The sequence below is a fragment of the Pseudophryne corroboree genome, chromosome 1 (assembly GCF_028390025.1).
Source record: "Pseudophryne corroboree isolate aPseCor3 chromosome 1, aPseCor3.hap2, whole genome shotgun sequence".
Classification (NCBI taxonomy): Eukaryota; Metazoa; Chordata; class Amphibia; order Anura; family Myobatrachidae; genus Pseudophryne; species Pseudophryne corroboree.
The window spans coordinates 352,789,478-352,816,858 of record NC_086444.1 but is presented as its reverse complement, the minus strand read 5'-3'; the positions used below and the strand labels follow the sequence as shown (position 1 = coordinate 352,816,858).

Sequence of the window (27,381 nt, the reverse complement as noted above, 5' to 3'; positions counted from 1 at the left end):
ATACAGTATATTATATATATAAGCAGTACGGTAGGCCACGGCTGTACCTACCTCTGTGTCGTCAGTGCACTCGTCGTCCATAAGTAATATAATACTATACTATCCATCCATCTACATTGTATACCTGTGGTGGTTTTTTTTTTTCTTCATACTAGTTTAGCAGTCTGCTGACAGTGTCCACCAGGTCCGTTATATACAGTATATTATATATATAAGCAGTACGGTAGGCCACGGCTGTACCTACCTCTGTGTCGTCAGTGCACTCGTCGTCCATAAGTAATATAATACTATACTATCCATCTACATTGTATACCTGTGGTGGCTTTTAGTTGTGCGCAAAATATGGAGAACAAAAATGTGGAGGTTAAAAAAATAGGGAAAGATCAAGATCCACTTCCACCTCGTGCTGAAGCTGCTGCCACTAGTCATGGCCGAGACGATGAAATGCCATCAACGTCGTCTGCCAAGGCCGATGCCCAATGTCATAGTACAGAGCATATAAAATCCAAAACACAAAAGATCAGTAAAAAAATGACCCAAAAAGCAAAATTAAAAGCGTCTGAGAAGCGTAAACTTGCCAATATGCCATTTACGACACGGAGTGGCAAGGAACGGCTGAGGCCCTGGTCTATGTTCATGGCTAGTGGTTCAGCTTCACATGAGGATGGAAGCACTCATCCTCTCGCTAGAAAAAAGAAAAGACTTGCGGCAAAAGCACAGCAAAGAACTGTGCGTTCTTCGAAATCCCAAATGAGAGTCCAATTGTGTCGGTTGCGATGCCTGACCTTCCCAACACTGGACGGGAAGAGCTTGCGCCTTCCACCATTTGCACGCCCCCTGCAAGTGCTGGAAGGAGCACCCGCAGTCCAGTTCCTGATAGTGAAATTGAAGATGTCAGTGTTGAAGTACACCAGGATGAGGATATGGGTGTTGCTGGCGCTAGGGAGGAAATTGACAAGGAGGATTCTGATGGTGAGGTGGTTTGTTTAAGTCAGGCACCCGGGGAGACACCTGTTGTCCGTGGGAGGAATATGGCCATTGACATGCCTGGTCAAAATACAAAAAAAATCAGCTCTTCAGTGTGGAATTATTTCAACAGAAATGCGGACAACTGGTGTCAAGCCGTGTGTTGCCTTTGTCAAGCTGTAATAAGTAGGAGTAAGGACGTTAACCACCTCGGAACATCCTCCCTTATACGTCACCTGCAGCGCATTCATAATAAGTCAGTGACAAGTTCAAAAACTTTGGGCGACAGCGGAAGCAGTCCACTGACCAGTAAATCCCTTCCTCTTGTAACCAAGCTCGCGCAAACCACACCACCAACTCCCTCAGTGTCAATTTCCTCCTTACCCAGGAAAGCCAATAGTCCTGCAGGCCATGTCACTGGCAAGTCTGACGAGTCCTCTCCTGCCTGGGATTCCTCCGAAGCATCCTTGAGTGTAACGCCTACTGCTGCTGGCGCTGCTGTTGTTGCTGCTGGGAGTCGATCGGCATCCCAGAGGGGAAGTCGGAAGACCACTTGTACTACTTCCAGTAAGCAATTGACTGTCCAACAGTCCTTTACGAGGAAGATGAAATATCACAGCAGTCATCCTGTTGCAAAGCGGATAACTGAGGCCTTGACAACTATGTTGGTATTAGACGTGCGTCCAGTATCCGCCATTAGTTCACAGGGAACTAGAGAATTGCTTGAGGTAGTGTGCCCCCGTTACCAAATACCATCTAGGTTCCACTTCTCTAGGCAGGCGATACCGAGAATGTACACGGGCGTCAGAAAAAGACTCACTAGTGTCCTAAAAAATGCAGTTGTACCCAAATGTCCACTTAACCACGGACATGTGGACAAGTGGAGCAGGGCAGACTCAGGACTACATGACTGTGACAGCCCACAGGGTAGATGTATTGCCTCCCGCTGCAAGAACAGCAGCGGCGGCACCAGTAGCAGCATCTCGCAAACGCCAACTCGTTCCTAGGCAGGCTACGCTTTGTATCACCGCTTTCCAGAATACGCACACAGCTGAAAACCTCTTACGGCAACTGAGGAAGATCATCGCAGAATGGCTTACCCCAATTGGACTCTCCTGGGGATTTGTGGCATCGGACAACGCCAGCAATATTGTGCGTGCATTACATCTGGGCAAATTCCAGCACGTCCCATGTTTTGCACATACCTTGAATTTGGTGGTGCAGAATTATTTAAAAAACGACAGGGGCGTGCAAGAGATGCTGTCGGTGGCCAGAAGAATTGCGGGCCACTTTCGGCGTACAGGCACCGCGTACAGAAGACTGGAGCACCACCAAAAACACCTGAACCTGCCATCATCTGAAGCAAGAGGTGGTAACGAGGTGGAATTCAACCCTCTGTATGCTTCAGAGGATGGAGGAGCAGCAAAAGGCCATTCAAGCCTATACATCTGGCCACGATATAGGCAAAGGAGGTGGAATGCACCTGTCTCAAGCGCAGTGGAGAATGATTTCAACGTTGTGCAAGGTTCTGCAACCTTTTGAACTTGCCACACGTGAAGTCAATTCAGACACTGCCAGCCAGTCAGGTCATTCCCCTCATCAGGCTTTTGCAGAAGAAGCTGGAGGCATTGAAGGAGGAGCTAAAACAGAGCGAATCCGCTAGGCATGTGGGACTTGTGGATGGAGCCCTTCATTCGCTTAACCAGGATTCACGTGTGGTCAATCTGTTGAAATCAGAGCACTACATTTTGGCCACCGTGCTCAATCCTAGATTTAAAACCTACGTTGGATCTCTCTTTCCGGCAGACACAAGTCTGCAGAGGTTCAAAGAACTGCTGGTGAGAAAATTGTCAAGTCAAGCGGAACGCGACCCGTCAACATCTCCTCCTTCACATTCTCCCGCAACTGGGGGTGCGCGGAAAAGGCTACGAATTCCGAGCCCACCCGCTGGCGGTGATGCAGGGCAGTCTGGAGCGACTGCTGATGCTGACATCTGGTCTGGACTGAAGGACCTGCCAACGATTACTGACATGTCGTCTGTCACTGCATATGATTCTCTCACCATTGAAAGAATGGTGGAGGATTATATGAGTGACCGCAGCCAAGTAGGCACGTCAGACAGTCCGTACGTATACTGGCAGGAAAAAGAGGCAATTTGGAGGCCCTTGCACAAACTGGCTTTATTCTACCTAAGTTGCCCTCCCTCCAGTGTGTACTCCGAAAGAGTGTTTAGTGCCGCCGCTCACCTTGTCAGCAATCGGTGTACGAGATTACTTCCAGAAAATGTGGAGAAGATGATGTTCATTAAAATTAATTATAATCAATTCCTCCATGGAGACATTCACCAGCAGCAACTGCCTCCAGAAAGTACACGGGGACCTGAGATGGTGGATTCCAGTGGGGACGAATTAATAATCTGTGAGGAGGGGGATGTACACAGTGAAAGGGGTGATGAATCGGACGATGATGATGAGGTGGACATCTTGCCTCTGTAGAGCCAGTTTGTGCAAGGAGAGATTGATTGCTTCTTTTTTGGTGGGGGCCCAAACCAACCAGTCATTTCAGTCACAGTCGTGTGGCAGACCCTGTCGCTGAAATGATGGGTTCGTTAAAGTGTGCATGTCCTGTTTTTACAACATAAGGGTTTTTGGGAGGGCCCAAGGACAATTCCATCTTGCACCTCTTTTTTCTTTCATTTTTCTTTGCGTCATGTGCTGTTTGGGGAGTATTTTTTTGAAGGGCCATCCTGCGTGACACTGCAGTGCCACTCCTAGATGGGCCAGGTGTTTGTGTCGGCCACTAGGGTCGCTTAGCTTAGTCGTCACACAGCTACCTCATTGCGCCTCTTTTTTTCTTTGCGTCATGTGGTGTTTGGGGAGTATTTTTTGGAAGGGCCATCCTGCCTGACACTGCAGTGCCACTCCTAGATGGGCCAGGTGTTTGTGTCGGCCACTAGGGTCGCTTAGCTTAGTCGTCACACAGCTACCTCATTGCGCCTCTTTTTTTCTTTGCGTCATGTGCTGTTTGGGGAGTATTTTCTGGAAGGGCCATTCTGCCTGACACTGCAGTGCCACTCCTAGATGGGCCAGGTGTTTGTGTCGGCCACTAGGGTCGCTTAGCTTAGTCGTCACACAGCTACCTCATTGCGCCTCTTTTTTTCTTTGCGTCATGTGCTGTTTGGGGAGTATTTTTTTGAAGGGCCATCCTGCGTGACACTCCTAGATGGGCCAGGTGTTTGTGTCGGCCACTTGTGTCGCTTAGCTTAGCCATCCAGCGACCTCGGTGCAAATTTTAGGACGAAAAATAATATTGTGAGGTGTTCAGAATAGACTGGAAATGAGTGTAAATTATGGTTATTGAGGTTAATAATACTATGGGATCAAAATGACCCCCATATTCTATGATTTAAGCTGTTTTTTAGGGTTTTTTGAAAAAAACACCCGAATCCAAAACACAACCGAATCCGACAAAAAAAATTTGGTGAGGTTTTGCCAAAACGCGTTCGAACCCAAAACACGGCCGCGGAACCGAACCCAAAACCCGAAAAACTTCCGGTGCACATCACTAATATATATATATATATATATACACATACACACACACACACACATAGAACTCACCATACACACATTTATATAGAATAATATGGCAGTACCTTGACATAGTATACAGTATGACAGGCTGTGAGGGTGCCATCCAGGCACGTAGGGAGCAGGGTTGGACAGAAGTAGTGCTGCGGGCAGCTGCTATAAGGAGCCCTGACTCACACAGTCAGTGTAGCCTGTGTTTGCTGCTCTGCTGCCCGGCTCTTCAGCGGCAGCGGCAGCAGATCGTCAGACAGGGACGGGGCGGCAGAGAGGCATGCCCCAAGCATAATGAAGGCAACAAAGCGAAGACCAACCAGACCAAGCAAGTGATGGGGCCCCCCTGAAGCTCGGGGCCCGGGAGGGTTGTCCCCTTTGACCCCCCCCCCCCCCCGTCGCCGGGTCTGTTGCCCACTACGTATTCAAATTATTTATGGCCAATGTAATAGGTAAAAGCGGTGCTGGTGTATTCCCATCATCAGTGGCGTCACAAGCCAGGTGCGGGGGGTGCGTCCCGCACATGGGTGTGATGCCTAGAAGGGGTGACACCACACTGTGGGCTCCTCCGCAGTGACAGGAGCCGAGCGCTGCAGTGTGAAAGTTTGCTAAAGCACCTGGCTCCTGTCATAGAAGAGGAGCCGATAGTGTTGGTGACAGTCTCCGGGGACAGCTCTGTACAGCCCAACATCTCCGGAGATGCTGGGCACGCCCCCGGAGTGATGAACCCGTGAGGCCACGCCCTTTTGTTGACGGCCACGCCCCTTTTTTGCCGCGAGCGCGCACCGGGTGTCACCGCACCCGGTGACACCACTGCCCATCTTAACATATGTGGACAAACAAGCAAATTCTGTCCCTCACCACATGAACATAAGGATGATCTTTAATCACAATTTAATTTAATTAATGTTTTTCTGAATTTCACGTTAAGAACATTTTGATGTAGAGGTGCCGTGAAGAAAATTCTGATACGCTATGGTGCAGTGACTACATGTTTCTGTTTGTGAATTTGGTTACCAATGGGTCCGATTCAGTAAGGATTGCAAATTCTGCTAATTATCAGAATTTGCAATCCTTGTGAACGCATGCTGGGGGCCGCCCATCGCAGAGCAAGACCGCCCCGCATGCCGACCTACGCCCCCACCCCTCGATCAAGCACAAATTGAGATCGCATTTTCTACTTGATAGCAGAAATTAAGCTGCACCGGTAGGAGGGCCGCCGCCATCTTTTTGATGACATCACACACAGCCGCCACGATCACACCCACACCCGTTTCCATGACGCCGCCTCCGCCCTCGCAACTCTCCGTCACTGCCTAGGAAACGGAGCGCCGACAGGCAGAGGCGATCGCATTTTCTGCAGCCCCTTTGCGAAAATGCGGGCACATGCGCAGGACGGGCGCTGCACATTTGCCACAAATTTTTTCAGTTGGATCGCGTTCTGCGATCCAACTTGAATCAGCCCCTATGTTTGTGTAATTGTTTTGTTTCCTCTGAGGTACTGAATAACAACTGTTACAGAGTGAACTCCAATGAGGAATATTCTATGATATTTAAAGGAATCTGTATTCAAAGCATTTGTGTGTGCGCTTTTTGTGAGGTGGATCTCTCTTTTAAAAAAAACAGTTTCTTGAGTCTGGGTGACACTCTCTCCACTGTGATGATTAGCAGCCTCTTTGCGAACCTGCGGTATTCACCCTTTGTGGTTGCAATATCAAATATTAGTAAGTATACCCCTGGTAGGACGATTCTATTGTGCTTGGCACCTCCTGTTGGCCGTCGGCGCAATTCAATCTGATGGAGCAATTCAATTGTTTCTGTTTGGACTCCCATTAGTATTTAACGTACAGTACCTGAAAGCACTGAGTTTAGCCACACAAACCAGCTAAACCCATCTGAAGTTCTTGTTTGGGCGTCCAAACTATGGACTTTTCACATATTTTTTCCGCGCTCCTCCCAAAGCTGCAAGAAAAAATGCTTTTGCCGTGGCTACTGGGCGTCTGAGCAGTGCAACAATTGAATTGCTCCGTCACAATGGATATCCTTAAAAAAGCAATCACATTTGTTAACTTATTTCCTCCTAGTCTGTATATGTGCATAGCTTTTCTTTTTTTATCCCCCTAAAGAAAAAAATATTTATATGCAAAGATCTATGCATCTGTTTTTTTTTTTGTATGCATATCAGGACAGAGCAATCTGAAACGTGTAGGAGGAGCCGGTTTATTGAGAATATACTGACAGGTGGTCACATCCGGGACCTTTAGGCATTGCCTGCCTGCAGTGGTGCCGGGAGAGGGTACAAATTTACCCGGGCCCAGGTCTGATGGAGGGGCCCAGTGAGGACCCCGGGCTTCCTCCCCCGTAACTGGCAGCAGCAGCTACAGCTCTTCTCCTAAGCCCAGCACACGCTGCTGAGTGCTGGGCTGGAGTGTGGCCATGGTGGTGCTTAAAATAACATTTTGGGGTATTTTTTCAAAAGGTGCATGACTACAGCTCCTGTGAATAGGCCACGGACCATGAAAAGTACCTGGGCCCAGACATACTATCTATATATAGTGTGTGTGTGTGTGTCTATATCTATATCATGGCTGGCACTCTGTCCAAAATACTGCACAATTTCCTGGGTGCCCTTAGTGGGATGACAGGTAGTATAAGCAGAAATACCGTGGCACTCTCGGAACTTACTAATGTGACAATATATTCTAGTGATGACCACTAATGTGCAAGTCAACATTACAGTTTATTCAACTTTAATCATAGTAAGTCCTGAAAGTTGTGTGGCATTTCTGCATATACTATATGTTTCTGTGTGTGTGTGTGTACAGTGATTGCACTTACACGCTATAGGGCATCTTTTATCCCAGAATTACAATGGAGGATCTATTTTCACAAACTGATAGTGTTCCAGGGAATGCGCTCTGCAACCAATGCAGCTTTTATGTGACTGTCCCACCGTCCTAATAGTGAACATTTTTGTGCCAACTGCTGGGAGGTATGTCATGCTCCTGTGAGTACATACCTCCCAACATGACCCTCTCCAGGAGAGACAGAATGCTCTGCTTCTGGACTTCCCTCTTACTGTACGATTGCCATCACCTGTAGTGAAACACCTTTCTTATCCATTACCTGTTCAACGCAGGTGTCGGCAATCATAAATTAAGAGAAAAATCCATAAGCAGAGCATTGTGTCCCTCCTGGAGAGGGTCATATTGGGAGGTATGTGAGTGGGGACATCTCGTGTGCTAGACATGCCCCTAGAGTGGTGCAGTTATGCAACTAACAGGGTGTGGACACACCCCCTGCAGGCCCCCCCCCCGGGAGATTACTGTACCAGGGCCCAGGATTTCTCTTAGCAGCCCTGGTTCCGATTAGCTCTCGGAGTCAATGAGAGCCAATCAGAGCTAACAATGTGCAGCAACCTAGAGAGGGAAGGGAGTAAGAGGACTGAGCTGGCTCATGTGTGAGGCAGAGTCAGCCTCCAACAAGCCAAGGAAGATTAACTGATGAGGACACAGCAGCTAGGGGAGGCATACTATAAGGAATTGAAAAAAAAAATTCTACCATCGGAACACCATTGAATGATCACCATGATGGTGGCAAACATTGGAAGGTCACCATCGAATGGTAAAAACACTACCATCGAAAGAAAAACATTGATGTCCATCCCTATTTCGTGCGCCACTGTAATGACTCATTGCGTCCCCTCTCTGAAGTGCTGAAGGAAGCTAGGTAGTGCTTCCTATGGGTCCTTATCCACCTCAGTGTGAGCTCCTATGGTGCTACATGCTGGAGATAATCAGCTGCAGAATCATCCTGCATAGACTGAATCACCAGAGCCGGGTCAGAGAAGGATTGGCCATGGGGCTCCTAAGAGAAGGGGGCTTGGGGGTAGTAACCCCCTGTGCCTCACTGCTTAATTTGGCTCTGCCAGAGTGGGGAAACTGCAGGACACCTTGGGGTGTGTGGCCAAGCGGTCTAGTTGCTAAGCCCCGCCCTAGTCATGTCAAAATACAGCGATTCGCAGATTTCAGAGAGGGGGGGTGGGGCTAAATGACGCAAGTTTGCCTCTATACGTAGCCTGAATCCCAGGTATAATCTCATCTTGCCCGTTTCACTAGGAAGTGGGTAGGATGCAGAAGATTCGGCCACTTTTCAATGGGTTTGGAGTAGTGCCCCCAAAAAATCAGGAGTCTCCGGCAACTTGCCATAGGGTAGGAAAGTATGATTCCTATATATATATATATATATATATATATATATATATATATATATATATATACTGCATGTCACGACTTGACAAGATTATGGGGCCAATTTTGAGTTGAGAGCAAAGGAAAAAAAAAAAAAACCCAAGTAACTTTGCATCTTGGGAAAACCATGTTGCTCTGCAGGTGAGGGAAATGTGCAGAGATTTAGATTTAAAAGAGTTATGTCCAAATTGCAGTGTAACAGGCGTCACTTACCACAGTTACACCCGGTGTGGCACAGAAAAAAGAGGTGGGGCTTAATGGAAACCTTTGCATCCCAGCACCTCGTTGTCATCACTCGGGAGGTTCAGAAGATGTGGGCTGCTCCTGGGGAGTGCGGTGTCTGCAGTGCCGGCTCCTACACAGTGACAGGAGCCAAGTGCTGCACATAATATTACAGTGTAGCACCCGCCTCTTGTCACTGAGCAGGAGCCAGCATTTAGGTGTCACCCCTTGGCGGGTGACACCCATGTGTGGGATACAACCCCCCTGTGACGCCACTGCAGTGTAAACATAAAGCGGTCCAGCACATGTGGGCTACATGTAAAGCAGTCAGTATTTACCCTGTATGCAAAAAAATAACAAATGTATTTGCACCTGTTGGCCTGTCCATGCACATCTATTGTACTTGTTTTTGCTTTGCTTCCCGTGCTGAATTGCAACACCTTTGTTTCGCAGTGCTAGGAATTGTGGCTTTGTATAGCAAAAGAGTGTGTGTGTGTGTGTGTGTGTGTGTGTGTCTATAATGAAGCACTTGTGGTGCCATGTACCCCACACCTCCCACTTGGTGCCCGTACCTCCATCCATTAGTATGGTCTACCAGGGATTCATTTAGGAAATCCCTGCATGACTCGCTCACTAAATAAAGGGTGATGTGACTGAGATCAAAGCAATTATGACATGTAAATAACATGTAATTAACAATACTAAAAATTTAGTGCAAAAGATGAAGTGAACACTAGCAAAATGAATATGGAACTCAATAATAATATTTATGGAGTTATTCAATTATAACACGCAGAGAAAGAATCAGTGGCAGACTCAGCAATGGCAGTAATTTCAATAACTACAGGAAAATAAGTGAGAACAATGAAAACTTTTTAAAGCTCTTTATATCATGTTGAACATCTCTTTGCATAAAAACATGAGTTGTGTGGGTTTAAAGTGGGAACCACTAAATGACAGATTAGGAAACAGCATATTGGATTAAAAGTCTTTAAAACAACTATGATGAGGAAGGTGATAGTGAAGAATAACACTCAGTTCCTATGTTACAAGGACAGTGAAGAACCCTCAGTTTGAAGAAGAAAATAATGATGGTGGGGTTTGTAGTGTTACAATACTAATAATAGTATTATTGTCCATTTGACTTCTGCAGAAATCACCAGTCAGTGTGATGAAACGTATCAGGATTTACCTTACACATTTAACTTGATACATGGGGAAAGTAACTGTAGGCTAATAAGTATGTGAAGAACTCCTTAATTGGGGGGTATACAGACCTCATCTCAGACTAAAATACCTCCTCCTTAGGACCATTGGCCAAGTTATAATATACAGTACTTTGGACTGAATTACCTGCAATTGGAACTGTAGCAGGACGGAACTGTAGCAGGACGTACTACCAGCTCAAGATATAAATTAATAATTGCCTCTAACCAATGAAGCATTGATTGTTACCAAATAGGAATAAGTAGCCAATGGTTTAAAATCACAAGATAAATTACCCAGTACAGAAGGTGTTAAAGAACGGACATCCTCGATAGGCTCCGATACGATGACTGCAGTTGATGCTAATGGCTCAGATAACTGTGAGAGGTGTTAGCTGCTGTGGAATATACAGTATGTGACTAGGTGCTCAGTTTAACCGCTTGGGTGCCGCTGGCTGTGACGCTGTATGTGTAAACATTGACCTCAGTACAGGTGCTGTTAATAAACTGCTAAACTGGCCCTTGGCTGCTACTATTCAGTAACCGGGAAGTGGCCCCAGTGCAGCTGCTGCTGGCAGGTAGCTGGAAACGGAACCCTGTACACTTAATAGTAGGGGGGAGGGTCAACATACTGTAGAGGACAGCAAATCATTTGCTGTCAGTGCTCATCCAGGATTACTAAAACTCCAGGACTATCTGGCATAATCCCAGACTGGTGGTAACCCTATTTGTCCTGAAGGAGGCCCCACTTCCCTGAGGATTCTAGCCCTAGGCGGACCAGACAACAGATGGCAGGGGGATCCCACACTGTGTCACCAGCCGATTCCTAGTGCTGAATAGTGAAGAATCAGGGGGACCCCATAGCATTCCCCCTGCCCCCGTCAGTTTTTCACTACCAGTCTAAGACATTTTTAGGTATTTTTTTTCTCCTAATATAAAAGCCTGCACATATAACAGAGGGAGGGATCTGAGCAGTGCATTCAGCCAATTTGGTTGGGTTTGTAGTGGATTCTAAAACAGCTACTTAGTAAATCTGGGGTTTTCTATACAGTATTGTACTGTGAACCGATGTTAAATTGTATTATATTCTGTTCATCTTGGGGGTAAGGGGGGGGGGGGGCACAAGAATGATGAGTGTGGGGTACCCCCAATTTTCCAATAGCCAGCCAATAGGCAACTTGGTTACATAGAAGGGAGACCCAGTAAGTAGGCCTTTCCCCAGAGCGGATTTCCCTAGCCTGCCCTCATGCTTTAGGCCTTCTGTACGTCACATAGGTAATTTTGGCTGGTCTGTGTGTATCAATGCACAGACCAGTGAGAATAGATTTACAGTTCAAGAGGAGTCAGGAAACCTATGCAGGTAAGAAGATCATGGCTATTAAAGAGGAGTTTGGGGAAATTTTTATGTATTAATGATGTTTTTACACTAGACTTTTGTACTTTGTTTACTTTAATATTTCCCTGGTACACTATAGACTTATAGTCCTATGTATCATTTGGTTCATCTTTGAAATAAGATATCTGCTTTAAAACGGACTGTTTCATATGATTTGAGGTAGTGCCATGGGTTTGTAGTGTTGAATGAATCATTGTTACTGCTTTTCAAGAGTTTCTGTTGTCATGCACAAATTGGAATAGCAGCAAGAAGGGACACAAAGCTCAGGGTAAACAACGATTTGGACATCATCAGATGTCATGAGGATCGTGTCCAATGAATACCTCAGAATGTTTGTCAGTTGCCTATCAATCATACTCATTTAATGAGCTCTCTGTTACCTGATTGGTAAATGAATATTTTTACAACAATGACTATTCTTTGGGCAACACAGATGGCACAATGGTTAGCATGCACAAGCCTCAGGTAACAGAGAGGTATCTATAGGGGAAGTGGTTACAATACCGCTAATCGGGATCCCGGAGGTTACTATGCCAAAGCCGGAATCCCGGCGCCACACTCTTTTCTCCCTGTGTGGATGTCCACGACACCCATAGAGGGAGAATATAACCTGTCCGCAGCGTAGCAAGCCCGCAAGGGGCTTTCTAGCGCTCACGCCGCTGCTGGCATACCGGTGGCCGGGATCCCGCTGTCGGTATACTGACAGCCGGAATCCCGGCCGCCGGTTTTTCATACTGATCCCATCTATAGATGATGTTGCCTATCAAGCACAAGCTCTGGATAATTACACTTTCCTAAACTTGCTGCATATGGGCATGTGGCAACCCCATAGAATCCTATGGGGCTTGCTGTGCCCTGGGTCAGCAGCAGAAAACTGCTGCAGATGTTTTTAATACATACCAGTATACTTCTGAAAACTTAAACATCTGAAAACATTAGTAAACATCTGAAAACTGCAGTTTGCAGAGCTTTTAACGCACCCAGCCCTTAATGAGCCATTTATAAAAAATGCACAATAGGAGATGTAGGGTACACAATCTACATACATTAGTCATATATTATTTGAAATTAATGTAGCAATGGGTCCATACAAATCAGTTCCCCAGAGGATCTTAATCTAAAGTTGAGCTATTTACCGGAAGAGAATAAAAGGCAGGATCTATACTAAATATGTTTAAAAAGCCAGATCAACATTAAATTCCCACACACACAGAAAATCTTCAACCGCACAAATTTTTGTCTAGGATCTATTTTTTGGGTGGATTGGGCATTTCAAATTACTATCTTAGTACAGACCTTTCTCAAGGCATCCTTCCCATGTCACAAACGTGATGGTGATAAGGATGTCTTCAAAAAATGTTCTGTGCTAAGAATGGAAATGTTGACATACATTTTTTTCTTTAAATCATTAATGTTTATTTAAATTTTTTTGGGAGGAGGGGGTACAGAAAAAGAAAAAAGGGGAGGGAGAAGAGGGGCTGATAGCATGAAACATGAGATGCATGAATTTAGACATTCACATAATGCAATATAGAACAATCCACTAAACATTAACAAAAAGGAAAGGATGGGTCAAAAAATGCGACATAAAAATAAACATAGTGAACATATGAAGTGCACAGGTATTAGAAGAACATGAAGGAGTCCGCTTCATTTAAACTACATTTGAAAGGGTTAGATGGCTTAAATATAAATTGAGTGTCATCACCATCTGTCAAATACTCCAAATCATCAACTTACATGCTTTGCTGATGGAATAACAATTTGCGTTTCTTCATTAAGAAGGCTGGCGTGTGCCCTCTGTTTAAACTGATATGTAGAATAGCCCGGAAAAAAATACTTCCATTTTCTACTTAGAGTTGCACCCAGTGATCGGACTCCGTGTTAGCGCATTATACTACTGTATATGCCAGGACTAAATTCTCATGGCAGATGCATTCATATTAAAAATGAGCTATACAATGTTTAGATTTTTCGAACATAAAAGGCATTAACCTCTTGTGTATAAAAGGTCCCAAAATCTATAGCAGAGGTTCCCAAATGGGGTCCTCAATGCACCCTAATGATCCAGATTTTAAGTATATCCATGGCTCAGCAGAAATGGGTAAATCAAATTGACTGAAGTACTAATTAAGTCACCTGTCACCAAGAATGGGCACTTAAAACTTGGACCGTTAGCATGCCTTGAGGACCGTGTTTGGAAATCTCTGATCTACAGGTTGGCTCTGAGACATGGGCCATACTAGAATATAGTACAAATGGAGCTGCATTGCATTTCTAGTATCATTTTATAGACCCTTCATTCAGTTTTTTTATTTGCAATATTTGATTATGGTTGTACTTGCTCTTTATACTAAAGTTAACTTAATTTATAGCATCAGGTATAGTCTTTCCATAGATTATGATTGCAGTTTTCGAGCGCATGGCCTTACCTACTAAGAGAGAATTAAATACTGTAACTAACCCACTAGCGACTAGCACAACATTGGCAAGTGTTAACACTGTAACACAGCAGAGTGCAGCTGTTCAAAATGCAGGCATCCTAAAACTACAGATTGATAGTTAATAAGGCCAGCCCACAGGGAGTGATAAACCCACAGTCTGATTCCAAAATGATGTCAAATTGCTTCCTGTTACATGCTCAGTAATTACTACCTGTTACATTGCTGAAGTAAAAAACTTGTTCAGTCAGGTTGAGATAATGAGAACACTATGTTTCCACACCTTGGATCTAATTAGGACACTATTCCAGCAAGTGTTTCAGTTGCACACAGCTAACATATATGGAAAGAACTAGTATTTAGAGAAACTGACTCATATACAAGTTCTGCCAATGGGCACGGACATAGATACAGTAGCCCCTTAAATCTTATAAATTGGCTGATGTGGAGAACATTCTAAATTCAGTGATTACGTATAACAGGCACAAGCATGTACCTGTGTGCTGAAGATGGCGAGCAACACACACTACAATATTAAAACCAGCCTCCCCCCCCCCCCCTCCCCCCAATATAGAATGACCACCTTGAGGGAGTATATGGCAGTTATGTAATTGGGAGAGTAGCGATGAATCTGGACCTGTAAAAGACAATATCACTCAATAATGTGACGGAATAGAACTTATGGTACAAAATGGTTTTATTTTCTTTCTTAATACAGTATAGATCATGCAAGAAAACCAGCATATTTTCAGGCTTGTATATCCCAAGTGAGTTTATACACAAGCCATCATTAGTCGGTATCCCAACTTATCTACATTCTCATATTCTAAATAGTAGATTTGATTACAATTCAACCATCCCTGAAATAGACACCAGAACTGTGTCTGCATGGAACATCATCAATGTATGATTTATAGATGTATTGTATGCATTGTTACACCTCTGTATGAGTTCATTCATTAAAGAGTAAAACAAGTTTAAGCAACATCGGTTAGGCAGAATAGTCTTCTGTCACTTTGCGCACATACAGACACAAAAACAAGTTAAACAATAGAATTAAATGCTTTCTGGACAAAATAATTGTATTATGGTATCTGTGCTGGTATCATCTCACTATACAGAAGATATCATGACTCTTAAGACAATGTATTTTGACATAGCACATTAATATCCCTTCAGGAGCTAACAGAAACTTTACTTCTGAACGCTTATTTCGAGGTTCTGTTAATCTAGATATGTTGTTATTGAATCTCTGAATAACATAACATTGGTAACATGATGCTAAGCAGCACAACGCAAACCCACCAGTTCAACTAAGACAGTCTTCAGCTACACTTTGTGAGTAACAGCCAGTGACAGTGTGTGTGACAAAAAGCACACAATCTCTTTTGTACTCCAACCACTTCAATAATCATGAATACTGCTGAGTTACAGTATCAGCACCCTCACGAAGATCTATAGCATTATTTACACGTACTGTAAAATGTCTTCACCTACAATGAATACGGTTATAAAGTGACGGAACCAGTGTAAGAATTCGATGCAACTTAGTAGCGCACCCATCCCTCTTGCTTGCTGTTCTCCCCAGTGCGGTGTTCGGTGGCTTTACAATAGTTTGTCCAACAACTAAGCCAGTAGCAGTGATAAGTACTGTAAAATTATTTCACAGGACCCCCAGCAGATTACTGTAGCATAATGTTACTTTTCATTAAAGTGATTATTTTTTAGCATATTTCAATTCAACATTAACTAAAGAAAACACAGCAATCCTTAATCAATTATGCATGCTTGTTTCCTCTAAGCGCTGTCTCACAAGGGTGTGCTTTTTTTAAAAGAAGTGTGGCATTGTGCATGTACCACACAGAGAAGGGGAACAGAGAGAAATCCGTGCAGCATAGCATACACACCGGCAACAAAGCCAAACAGAACACACACCAATATGTTAGAAAATGAAACCTTGGCATCACTGAGGTGATCAATAATCCGCGTGGTTACAACACTGGATGCAATAAAGTCTTGTGGTACCATGATCATTTGAAACCTTTTAGCATACATATGGAATCTTTTAATATACCAAAATACAAATTATAGCCAGTTATTTATCAGACAATTTAAGACATCGGTGCCTCGGGGGTTTTCTGTTTTTTAAATAGAAACATTTTCCTCAAAGCTATAAGGTGGGGGCACTTTTGTTACCGAAGTCTACAAAGCGGTCTTTTTCTTTTTATCACACTACCACATCTATTTTCACACTGGCAGTTCCCCACAAAATGCAAATAGAGTATGATAAGCTGCTGTATATAATATAGTATTATAAGCTGCTGTATATACAGGTTGAGTATCCCTTATCCAAAATGCTTGGGACCAGAGGTATTTTGGATATCAGATTTTTCCGTATTTTGGAATAATTGCATACCATAATGAGATATCATGGCGATGGGACCTAAGTCTAAGCACGGAATACATTTATGTTACATATACACCTTATACTGACCGCCTGAAGGTAATTTTAGCCAATATTTTTAATAACTTTGTGCATTAAACAAAGTGTGTGTACATTCACACAATTCATTTATGTTTCTTATACACCTTATACACACAGCCTGAAGGACATTTAATACAATATTTTTAATAACTTTGTGTATTAAACAAAGTTTGTGTACATTGAGCCACAGAAAACAAAGATTTCACTATCTCACTCTCACTCAAAAAAGTCCGTATTTCGGAATATTCCGTATTTCGGAATATTTGGATATGGGATACTCAACCTGTAATATAGTATGATAAGCTGCTTAACAGGGATAATTCAAATAAAATCTTCCGTCTCTTTAAGCATCAAAATGCTGCAAGTTATTTCTGTACAACAGAAGGAAAAAGAAGCTGACCAATACATGCGTCACCGGATAATTAGCTATAAGGAGCTGGCTTTAAATAGCACATGGTGTGAATGAAAAGCACAAGCATTTGTATTAGTTTCAGTAAGACTGGGGACTCCCAAATCCCACCTGCAAATCACGCACACAGATCACCAGCTCAGATATCCAGAGCCTTGTGAAATCTAATGGAACATTCAGTGTCAGTTGTCATTTTTCATATCTCCTTGTGGGGAAGACATGCCAGGCTAGTGATTTTAGGACATGGTTTCCTCAGGATGTCCTCTGTTATTTTTTATTGTACTAAAGGAGACAGTAAGCCTTTGATGGCGGCTAGGAGCGTGATGTGGGTTTCAGAATATTTCAGAGTGTAGCCGCAAATTACAGGCAGCTATCCAAATGTATTTTGGTTCCCAATCTGTTTCCTCCTGTAAACTAATTTTACTGATGTAAAACTTTCAGTGAGCTGCAGAATACGACATTAATCTGTAGAACTTCAGAAAAAGACTCTAGAAGCAGCAAACTATTAGCCTACTTGTGTCCAGCAGGCAGGTATAACAGACATGGAATCCTCTGCAGTCTGCCAAATTAACATATATTGGTTCACTGCAATGTAAGTATGTTACATCATCCCAGTCCTCAAATACACCCATGATGCCAAGCCATAAGCAAAGAGCACGGGTATCGATGCCTAGGTGATCTAAGCTTTTTATTGAGCCAGAAATGATCTCATGGTATGTGGCAGCAGGAATACCTTTAACCTGGAATGATGTTGTAATATATGATTAGTTGTAACTCCATAAGGATCAAACTGAGATCATATACAATGAACATTAGAGGTGATATGAAAGGACACATCACCACATAACTTGAGTACTACTTTCCTACAACCAACAGAAATGATTGCTGATGCAAATATGCCAGATATCAAGCAACTTAGCGAAAGCGCCTACAGGAAGTTACCATAAAACACTTGCATGGACATTCCAGTGTGTGCTTCCATTTTCCACAGAATACTTAGGGGTCTATTTACTAAGCCTTGGATGGAGATAAAGTTGCTGGAGATAAAGTACCAGCCAATCACCTCCTAACTGCCATGTCACAGACTGTATTTGAAAAACGACAGTTAGGAGCCGATTGGCTGGTACTTTATCTCCAGCGACTTTATCTCCATCCAAGGCTTAGTAAATAGACCCCTTAATCTTGAGAGCGTGAATGCTATAGGATCCCACACGAGTAAGAGACACAGGGGCAGATTTATTAAGCACGGTGAAGTGATAAAGTGGAAGGTGATAAAGTGCCAGCCAATCAGATCCTAACTGCCATGTCACAGACTGGGTTTGAAAAATGTCAGTTAGGAGCTGATTGGCTGGTCCTTTATCACCTTCCAATTTATCACTTCACCAAGCTTAATAAATCTGCCACATAATTACCTATGCTGTATCTGGTTTAAGCACAGGATTTCCGACATGTGCAGGAAAATAGACCTCGTTAATGTGTGTCATCTCTATGGATTTGCATCTGTAAATGACTATAACAAGAAATTATTAGCATATGCATGTATGGGTCACTCTGTCTACCCTATAGTAAGTGCTTTGCATTATACAGATCGTATTGGAATATTCCTCAGTAGGTTTCTGATTCCAGGCAGTATATTCATACATAGCGTACAAGGTAAAGTCCATTAAATGTAGTGTGACCTCTAGAAAATAAAGATCACCCATTACACAGTTGTGCAGCTAAAGTGGAAATAGGTGAAAACCTGCTGGAGATAAAAATCAGATACATTTCTGCACTTTAACTACATGCTAGAAAAACAAAGAGAGTTTGAGAAATTCTAAGGACAGAGAAAATGAGAGAAAGGACAGAAAAATGAGTTTTCAACATTAAAGCTGTTAATGTGATCCAGTGGGTGATTGGCTTTGGGAAAGCAAAGGTATTCATTTTATACTGTTATGATAAATGAACTCTAAATATAGAATGAAGTTCCTGTAATGTTTTGTCCCCAGGCATGCAGCAGGAGGGGTGCTGGTTACATTACACAGCGTACCTGTGGATTCAGCATCCCCTGGTCTGCAGTTCCATCTCCTGGATGTTTGCAGTATTAGACTATGTCAGAGTAAGGTGTTGTCTTATCAGCTCCTTTCCACATGATTTCATGTCAGACATGTCACGAATGCTTTGAATGTGGTTTGTAGTGTGCTCTGAAATTCAGATGTAATTAACTGCTGGCAGAAGCCTTCACAAAATAGTAAGAAATAACTCCTTTGATTTTGGAGGATCTGACATATATGGCTATAAGTAAAGTGGTTACATATAGCAGGATGATGATGTTGATGTTCCTCTCTCCTCCATGCAGACAGATGGCATTTCTCTCTCCGGGATGGTAGTTAACCTCAGCAACCAGTGACTGTGGGGTCCAGTCCTGAGCGCTTAGTAATGTGCAGCTTTGTTACTTCCTCGGCACAAGTAGGATGTATACCCACTGTGTCCATCAGCTGTGCGTAAGTGGCTCCACACCTGCATTATAAAATATATTACTCCAAAATTGTAGTGCAAACACAACAACAAATTGGAAAAAAGTAACCCCCCCAACATATAAGGATACAGCAATCAGTACTACACAAATATATCCTATTGTGATTACAACAGATATGTCCTCATACATTACTGCTGCAGTTGTGCCCAATTAACCTCAGTGTGCCTGGTCCCATTCGGTCGTCTTTTTACCAGAAAATGCGTCCTAGTCACAATGCGATGTAGTGCAGATTAATTTGATATGTGACACTTGTGTATGTAACAGAGTCTAAACCTAAGGCGATCTACGAAGTGCTATGATGCAGCGACCGCAGCTTTTTTAACGCTAAGTTCTATAGTGCTATGTATACAAACTCAGTCACACACAGATATACAAGTGTTGCATCAAATTGTGGCTAAGATACATTTTTGGGTAAAAAGACGAGAAAAAAGAAGCCAGGCGCTAGCAGAGTCACTAGCAGAGTCACATGGGACGTGGCGGCTCACTTGCACAACGCGTCTCATGGCGTTCTGAGGCTTACTGTATGAGGACACATCTATATGTCTTTGGTGTTTTAAGTTTACTCCTACAGTTTTGTCATATATTCTATAAAGTCAGTCACAGCAGTGATGCATCGTTCCATACACTTGATTTGTTGGTTGTGCAGACCAAATCCCTTCTTTTTTTTCCTGTTTCATATTCTGAAGGTAGTTTCATTTGGTCGCAGTACCCCACCCATCTATTCATAGCTGCTTTCAATTACAGCTAGGACCTATCATTATTATTATTATTAATAAACACCTGTATGCTGACAGAGAGAGTTAAACAGGGAATCTAGGGAGTAATGTTCTGGCGCATTATGAACAGTGTGCATTTCTACAATTTTGTAAGTATATAATATATGTTTTGGGGAAGACAATGCGTGTGGCTACCGATGAGACTGTCCCCTGCTGCGGTGTATCCTCCTGCGGGAAGTTTGAAAGACGGGAGCTGGCAGTGTACACCTGTAGAGACAGGGAGTGGAAGCATAGGAAGGAGGAAGCTGCAGAGATGGGACCCAGTTGGGGACAAACACCACAAAGAGATAATAGGAGGAAGTGAAGCTGAGGGGGAGGGAGAGAGAAAATAAAAAAAAGGACAAACCAATACAAGAAAATGACTTTGGAGGTCATTCCGAGTTGATCGTATGTAGCAACTTTTCGCTGCTCGTGCGATCAACTAGACGCCGCCTATGGGCGGGGGGGGGGGGTATTTTAGCATAGCAGGGCTGCGATCGCTTGTGCAGCCCTACTATGCTAAAAAAGTTTTGTGTAAAACAAGACCAGCCCTGCAGTTACTTACCCAGTGCGATCGATCCAGCGATGAAGGTCCCGGATTTGACGTCAGACATCCGCCCTCCAAACGCCTGGACACGCCTGCGTTCGTATCTCCACGCCCGGAAAACAATGAGTAGACGCCCCGGAATGCCTCCCGCTGTCACTCTTCTTGCAATTGCGCTAGCGATCACTTTCTTCTTTAATCTGGCCGCTGCCCGGCGACGGCCTCCGCAGTTCCGACCCGTTCGCACCGCAGCGATGAACGTAGGGCCACAAAATATTTTCTCACAGTTACCCTCCCAGCAATTAGGTAAGAGTTATTTTGGGAGTACAGTACATTTTATTCTAAGAAACTAATAAAAGTACTGTAACTGTACTGCCACAACAGATAATATACCATAAAGAGATTCTGCAGCAATGCTTCTCTATATGCCTCAGTCCTCAGAGCCCCCTCATGCCCTTATAGGTCAGCCCAGAATCACCCTCATTTCCTTATTTGCCAGCCCAAAGCCCCCTCCTCATGTCTTTATATGCCAGCCCACATCTCCCTCATGTCTTTATATGCCAGCCCATATTCCCCTCCTCATGTCTTTATATGCCAGCCCATATCCTCCTCCTCATGTCTTTATATGTCAGTCCAGAACCCCCATCTCATGTCTTTATATGCCAGCCCAGAACCCCCTCATGTCTTTATATGCCAGCCCAGAGACCCCACCCACATGTCTTTATATGCAGCCAAGAGCCCCCTCCTCATGTCTTTATATGCCAGTCCAGAGCCCCCCTCCTCCTCATGTCTTTATGTCAGTCCATATCCCCCTCCGTACGTCTTTATATGCCAGTCCATATCCCCCTCCTCATGTCTTTATATGCCAGCCCAGAGCCCCCTCCTCATGTCTTTATATGCCAGCCCAGAGCCCCCCTCCTCCTCAGGTCTTTATATGCCAGTCCATATCCCCCTCCTCAGGTCTTTATATGCCAGTCCATATCCCCCTCCTCATGTCTTTACATGCCAGCCCAGAAGCCCCTCCTCATGTTTTTACATGCCAGTCCAGAGCACCCCTCATCCTAGTGACCCTTTATGACTTTATATGTCAGCCCAGTGACCCCTTATGACTTTATATGCCAACCCAGTGTCCCAAGGTGTCCAGCATTTGTTTGAGGAGCATTCTGGAGCATTTCCCTGACACGAACCCAATCGAGCATTTATGGGACATTTTGGAGAGGTCCATTCGCAGCCAAGATCCTGCAACTACAAATATCAGGGAGCTGTGGGATTCTATCCAGATGGCATGGGTCAACATCTCACCAGATGTCTTCTGTTCACTTATAGAGTTTAGTTGCTGCACTTCACCTGGATAGAGAGGGTCCTACCTGATACTAGGCACCTATCCCATGACTTTTAGCACTTTAGTGTGAAAACGAATGTTGCTAAATATAGCAGTTCATGGTTTTCAGGTTCTCCTTACAGAATCACAAATAAAATAATCAGCCTCACCTATGAATCTTTTAAAATGTACACCTGTGCACCTGCTGGGTGACCAGGAAAAAGGTGAACTGTTTGAGGTACTGAGGACCGGTTTTTAAAATCGACCATGAAACAATGCCTGTTTCTACATATGATTTAGTTACTTGAATTCTTATATGTAATTATTTATTGTATTTAGCAAAACATTATTTTATGTTTAAGAGCACGGTCTGAAAGTGTTTCTTTAAATAAACTGGTTTTGAATTTATTATTGCCATTGGTCTTTATTTTTATAGTTAACTACTAGCGCATCATTTTTTTAAAATTATATTTCCTGTGTGAAGTTGACAATTTCCCTTTTTTTCTGAAGCTGCTGCTGGATGGATTGAAAGGAACGTTAATTGTCTGAACAAGTAAAGATTCTGGCACTGTGCTGGAGTTGCTGCTATCATCTGTGTGCCCGCTATCTTTCTGGATATATCATTGGAAAGAGTACAACATTGGCAACAAATTTAACTGGTACCCTTTTAATGCAATCCGATAAAGGGGGTCATTCCAAGTTGATCGCATGTAGCAACTTTTTGCTGCCAGTGCGATCAACTAGACGCCGCCTATGGGGGAGGGTTTTTTTGCATAGCAAGGCTGAGAACGCTTGTTCAGCCGAGCTATGCAAAAACATTTTGTGCGGTTTCTGAGTAGCCCTGGAGTTACTCACCCGCTGCGAGGTCCCGGAAATTGACGTCAGATATCCGCCCAGCAAACGCCTGCGTTCGCCGCACCACTCCCACAAAACGGTCAGTTGACGCCCCGGAACGCCTTCCTCCTGTCAATCTTCAGCAGCGATCGCTTTCTTCGTTCTTCTTGTCGTTGCCAATGACGCGCCTGCGCATTGTGGCCGCCGTGCATGCTCAGAACCGACCCATACGCACCACTGCGAAAAACAGCAGCGTATGAACGGGTCAGTATGACCCCCAAAAGCTAATGATAAAGGTGAAGAAGAGTGGCTGGAAAGATAGTGTATTAGGTTGATGTATAACAATCTTTCAAAAAGTCTTGGAAAGGCTGGAGAAAGAATCTTATGCATAGAAGAGGAGGGGGATTTTTATGGAAGTGAATGTTGCTTGGATGTAAAATGAGAAAACGAGTTTTATGGTAAGAACTTACCGTTGTTAAAACTCTTTCTGCGAGGTACACTGGGCTCCACAAGGATGGACAATGGGGTGTAGAGTAGGATCTTGCTCCGATGCACCATCAGGCTCAAAGCTTTGACTGTTCCCAGAATGCACAGCGCCGCCTCCCTGCACAGGAGCTCAGTTTTTAGTTAACCAGCCCAATGCAGTAGCAGGAAAAGAGACGACAACGGTTAGTAGCCACATACACCACACACTCACGACAGAAGAAGTGTCAGCGGCTAATGCCATACCAACCCAAAGAAGCTAAGTGCGTCAGGGTGGGCGCCTTGTGGAGCCCAGTGTGCCTCGCAGAAAGAGCTTTAACAGTAAGTTCTTACCATAAAACTCGTTTTCTGCTGCAGGGTACACTGGGCTCCACAAGGATGGACAATGGGGATGTCCTAAAGCAGTTCCTTATGGGAGGGGACGCACTGTAGCGGGCACAAGAACCCGGCGTCCAAAGGAACGATCCTGGGAAGCGGCAGTATTGAAGGCATAAAACCTTATGAACGTGTTCACGGAGGACCACGTAGCCGCCTTGCACAATTGTTCAAGGGTCGCACCACGTTGGGCCGCCCAAGAAGGTCCAACAGACGGAGAAAAATGGGCCGTAATGTGAGCACGAGCTGACAGACCAGCCTTCACATAAGCATGTGCAATCACCATTCTAATCCACCTGGCCAGGGTCTGCTTGTGAGCAGGCCAGCCACGTTTTAAAATCCAAACAAAACAAAGAGAAAATCAGATTTTCGAATAGAAGCAGTTCTCTTCACATAGATACGGAGAGCCCGTACCACATCCAAAGACCGCTCTTTGGAAGACAAGTCAGGAGAGACAAAGGCCGGAACCACAATCTCCTGATTAAGGTGGAACGAGGAAACCACCTTCGGTAAATAACCGGGACGAGTCCGATGTACCGCCCGGTCACGGTGAAAAATCAGATATGGGGAACTACAGGAAAGGGCACCCAAATCCGACACTCTTCTAGCAGAGGCAATAGCCAGCAAGAACACCACCTTAAGGGAAAGCCACTAAAGATCAGCTGAACCAAGGGGTTCAAACGGAGGCTCCTGCAACGCCTCCAAAACCACGACAAGTCCCAAGGAGCCACAGGAGGGACATAGGGAGGTTGGATACGCAACACATCCTGACTGAAAGTATGAACATCAGGTAAAGTCGCAATTTTTCTCTGAAACCACACCGACAAGGCAGAAATATGAACCTTGAGGGAGGCCAGACGCAGGCCTAAGTCCAGTCCATGCTGCAGAGAAGCCAAAAGTTTGGCTGTACTAAACTTGGAAGCATCATAATTGTTAGATGCGCACCAAACAAAGTAGGAATGCCAGACCCTATGGTAAATCCGGGCATAGTTTTAATGACCTCCTCAGAAAAACCCTTAGCCCTCAAGACGGAAGCTTCAAGAGCCACGTCGTCAAAGACAGCCGGGCTAGGTCCTGGTAGACACAGGGGCCCTGAACGAGGAGGTCTGGGCGTTGTGGAAGTAGAATTGGACGCTCTGGCGAGAGGCCCTGCAGGTCTGAGAACCAGTGCCGTCTGGGCCACGCTGGAGCTATGAGAAGCAGAATTTCTTTTTCTTGCTTGAACTTCCGAACTTCCTGGGCAGGAGTGACACCGGAGGGAACACGTACGGCAGCCGAAACCTCCACGGCACCACCAGCGCATCCACGAATGCTGCTTGAGGATCCCTTGTCCTTGCTCCGAAGACCGGAACCTTGTGATTGTGTCGAGACGCCATCAGATCTACGTCTGGAAGACCCCACTTTTCCACTAGGAGTTGAAACACTTCTGGATGGAGGCCCCACTCGCCAGCATGCACGTCCTGACGACTGAGAAAGTCCGCTTCCCAATTCAGGATTCCCGGAATGAAGATTGCCGATATGGCCGGTGGATGGCGTTCCGCCCAATGTAGAATCTGTGAGACTTCCTTCATTGCCAGACAGCTTCGAGTGCCGCCTTGATGATTTATGTAAGCCACTGTGGTGGCGTTATCCGACTGCACTTGAACAGGACGGTTGTGAACTAAATGCTGGGCTAGGTTCAATGAATTGAAGACCGCCCGCAATTCCAGAATGTTGATTGAGAGGAGGGACTCCTCCTTGGTCCACCGACCCTGAAGGTAGTGTTGCTCCAGCACCGCGCCCCAACCTCTTAGACTGGCATCTGTCGTCAACAGGACCCAGCTGGATATCCAGAAGGGACGGCCCCTGCTCAATTGTTGGTCCTGGAGCCACCAGAGCAGCAACATACGGACCTCCGGAGTCAATGAGATAATTTGAGACCTGATCCGGTGAGGCAGGCCGTCCCACTTGGCTAGAATCAGCCTCTGGAGGGGGCGATAATGGAATTGAGCATACTCCACCATGTCGAATGCTGATACCATGAGGCCCAGCACCTGCATCGCCGAATGTATCGACACTTGCGGACGAGAAAGGAAGCAACGAATCCTGTCCTGAAGCTTCAGGACTTTCTCCTGACACAAGAACAACCTTTGGTTGTGAGTGTCCAATAGCGCTCCCAGATGCACCATGCTCTGAGCAGGGATCAGGGAGGATTTCTTCCAGCTGATGAGCCACCCGTGGGCTTGTAGAAACCGGACCGTCATATCTATATGACATAGGAGAAGTTCTGGGGAATTTGCCAGGATTAACAAGTCGTCCAGATACGGCAGTATCCTGACCCCTTGACGGCGGAGTACCACCGTCATCACCGCCATTACTTTGCTGAAGACTTGCGGAGCCGTTGTTAAACCAAAAGGTAATGCCCGAAACTGGTAATAGAGGTTGCCAATAGCAAACCGCATGCTGTAGGAATATGCAGGTTAGCATCCTGTATGTCCAGGGAGACCATGTAGTCCCCAGGTTCCAAAGCCAGAACTATAGAGCGAAGAATTTCCATACGGAACTTGGAAACTTTCACAAACTTGTTCAATGCCTTGAGGTTGAGAATGGGCCGGGAGGACCCATTCGGTTTCGGGACTAGAAACAGCGGAGAATAGTATCCCCGGCCCCTTTGCGCAAGAGGCACCTGTACTACGACTCCTGTATCCAGGAGGGTCTGTACCACCGAATGCAGAGTGTTTGCCTTTGTCTGGTCCGACAGGACGTCTGTCTAGCAAAATCGATGAGGGGGTCGATTTTTGAAGGCTATGGCGTAACCTCAAGTGACGACTTCCCGTACCCAGGCATCTGAAGTGGTTTTCAACCATTCCTGGGTATACCCTAGAAGCCGGCCCCCCACCCTGGGATCCCCCAGGGGGAGGCCCGCCCCGTCATGCGGCAGGCTTATCGGCCTTGGAAGCTGGCTGACGGGCCGCACAGGCTCTTTTTGGCTTTGGCTTACCAGGTTTGTGCGGGCCTGCTTGTTGTACGCCTGACCTTTTGCTTTACCTGAAGGACGAAAGGGGCGAAAGGAAGTACTTTTAGCCTTCGAGACAGAAGGAGCGGTACTTGGCAGACAGGCAGTTTTGGCAGTAGCCAAGTCAGCCACTATCTTATTTAAGTCCTCCCCAAACAGAATATCTCCCTTGAAAGGGAGTACCTCCAGGGTTTTTCCAGAGTCCAAATCCACAGACCAGGATCTCAACTACAATATCCGGCGAGCCAAAACTGACGTAGTAGAGGCCTTGGCTGCTAGGATACCGGCATCAGAAGCCGCCTCTTTGATATAGCGAGAAGCTGTGACAATATATGACAAGCATTGTCTAGCATGGTCAGAAGAGATTTCAGCTCCAACTCCAAGGCCCATGCTTCAATAGCCTCTGCAGCCCATGTTGCTGCAATAGTGGGCCTTTGTGCAGCACCCGTGAGGGTGTAGATCGCTTTAAGACAACCCTCCACATGATTATCCGTAGGCTCTTTTAGAGACGTGACGGTAGTGACAGGCAGAGCTGAGGAAACCACCATCCTAGCAACATGTGAGTCTACTGGAGGAGGCGTTTCCCAATTCTTAGACAGCT

General features: G+C 45.0%; 1 protein-coding gene across 4 annotated transcripts in view; it reads right to left on the bottom strand.

Annotated features, from left to right (window-relative positions):
* The window catches only part of TXNRD2 (thioredoxin reductase 2), a 336,976-nt gene that overhangs the window by 7,154 nt on the left and 302,441 nt on the right, over positions 1-27,381 (bottom strand). For 2 of the 4 annotated variants that reach the window (XM_063964743.1, XM_063964739.1), the window contains one exon: positions 23,014-23,164. The exons of 1 other annotated variant lie outside the window; for it this stretch is intronic. In XM_063964743.1, coding sequence (XP_063820813.1) covers positions 23,029-23,164 — 136 coding nt within the window. In that variant the 3' untranslated portion in view covers positions 23,014-23,028. Of the gene's footprint in view, positions 1-18,326; positions 19,455-23,013; positions 23,165-27,381 lie in introns of those variants that run through there. One more of the 4 variants, XM_063964740.1, reaches the window with a different exon arrangement.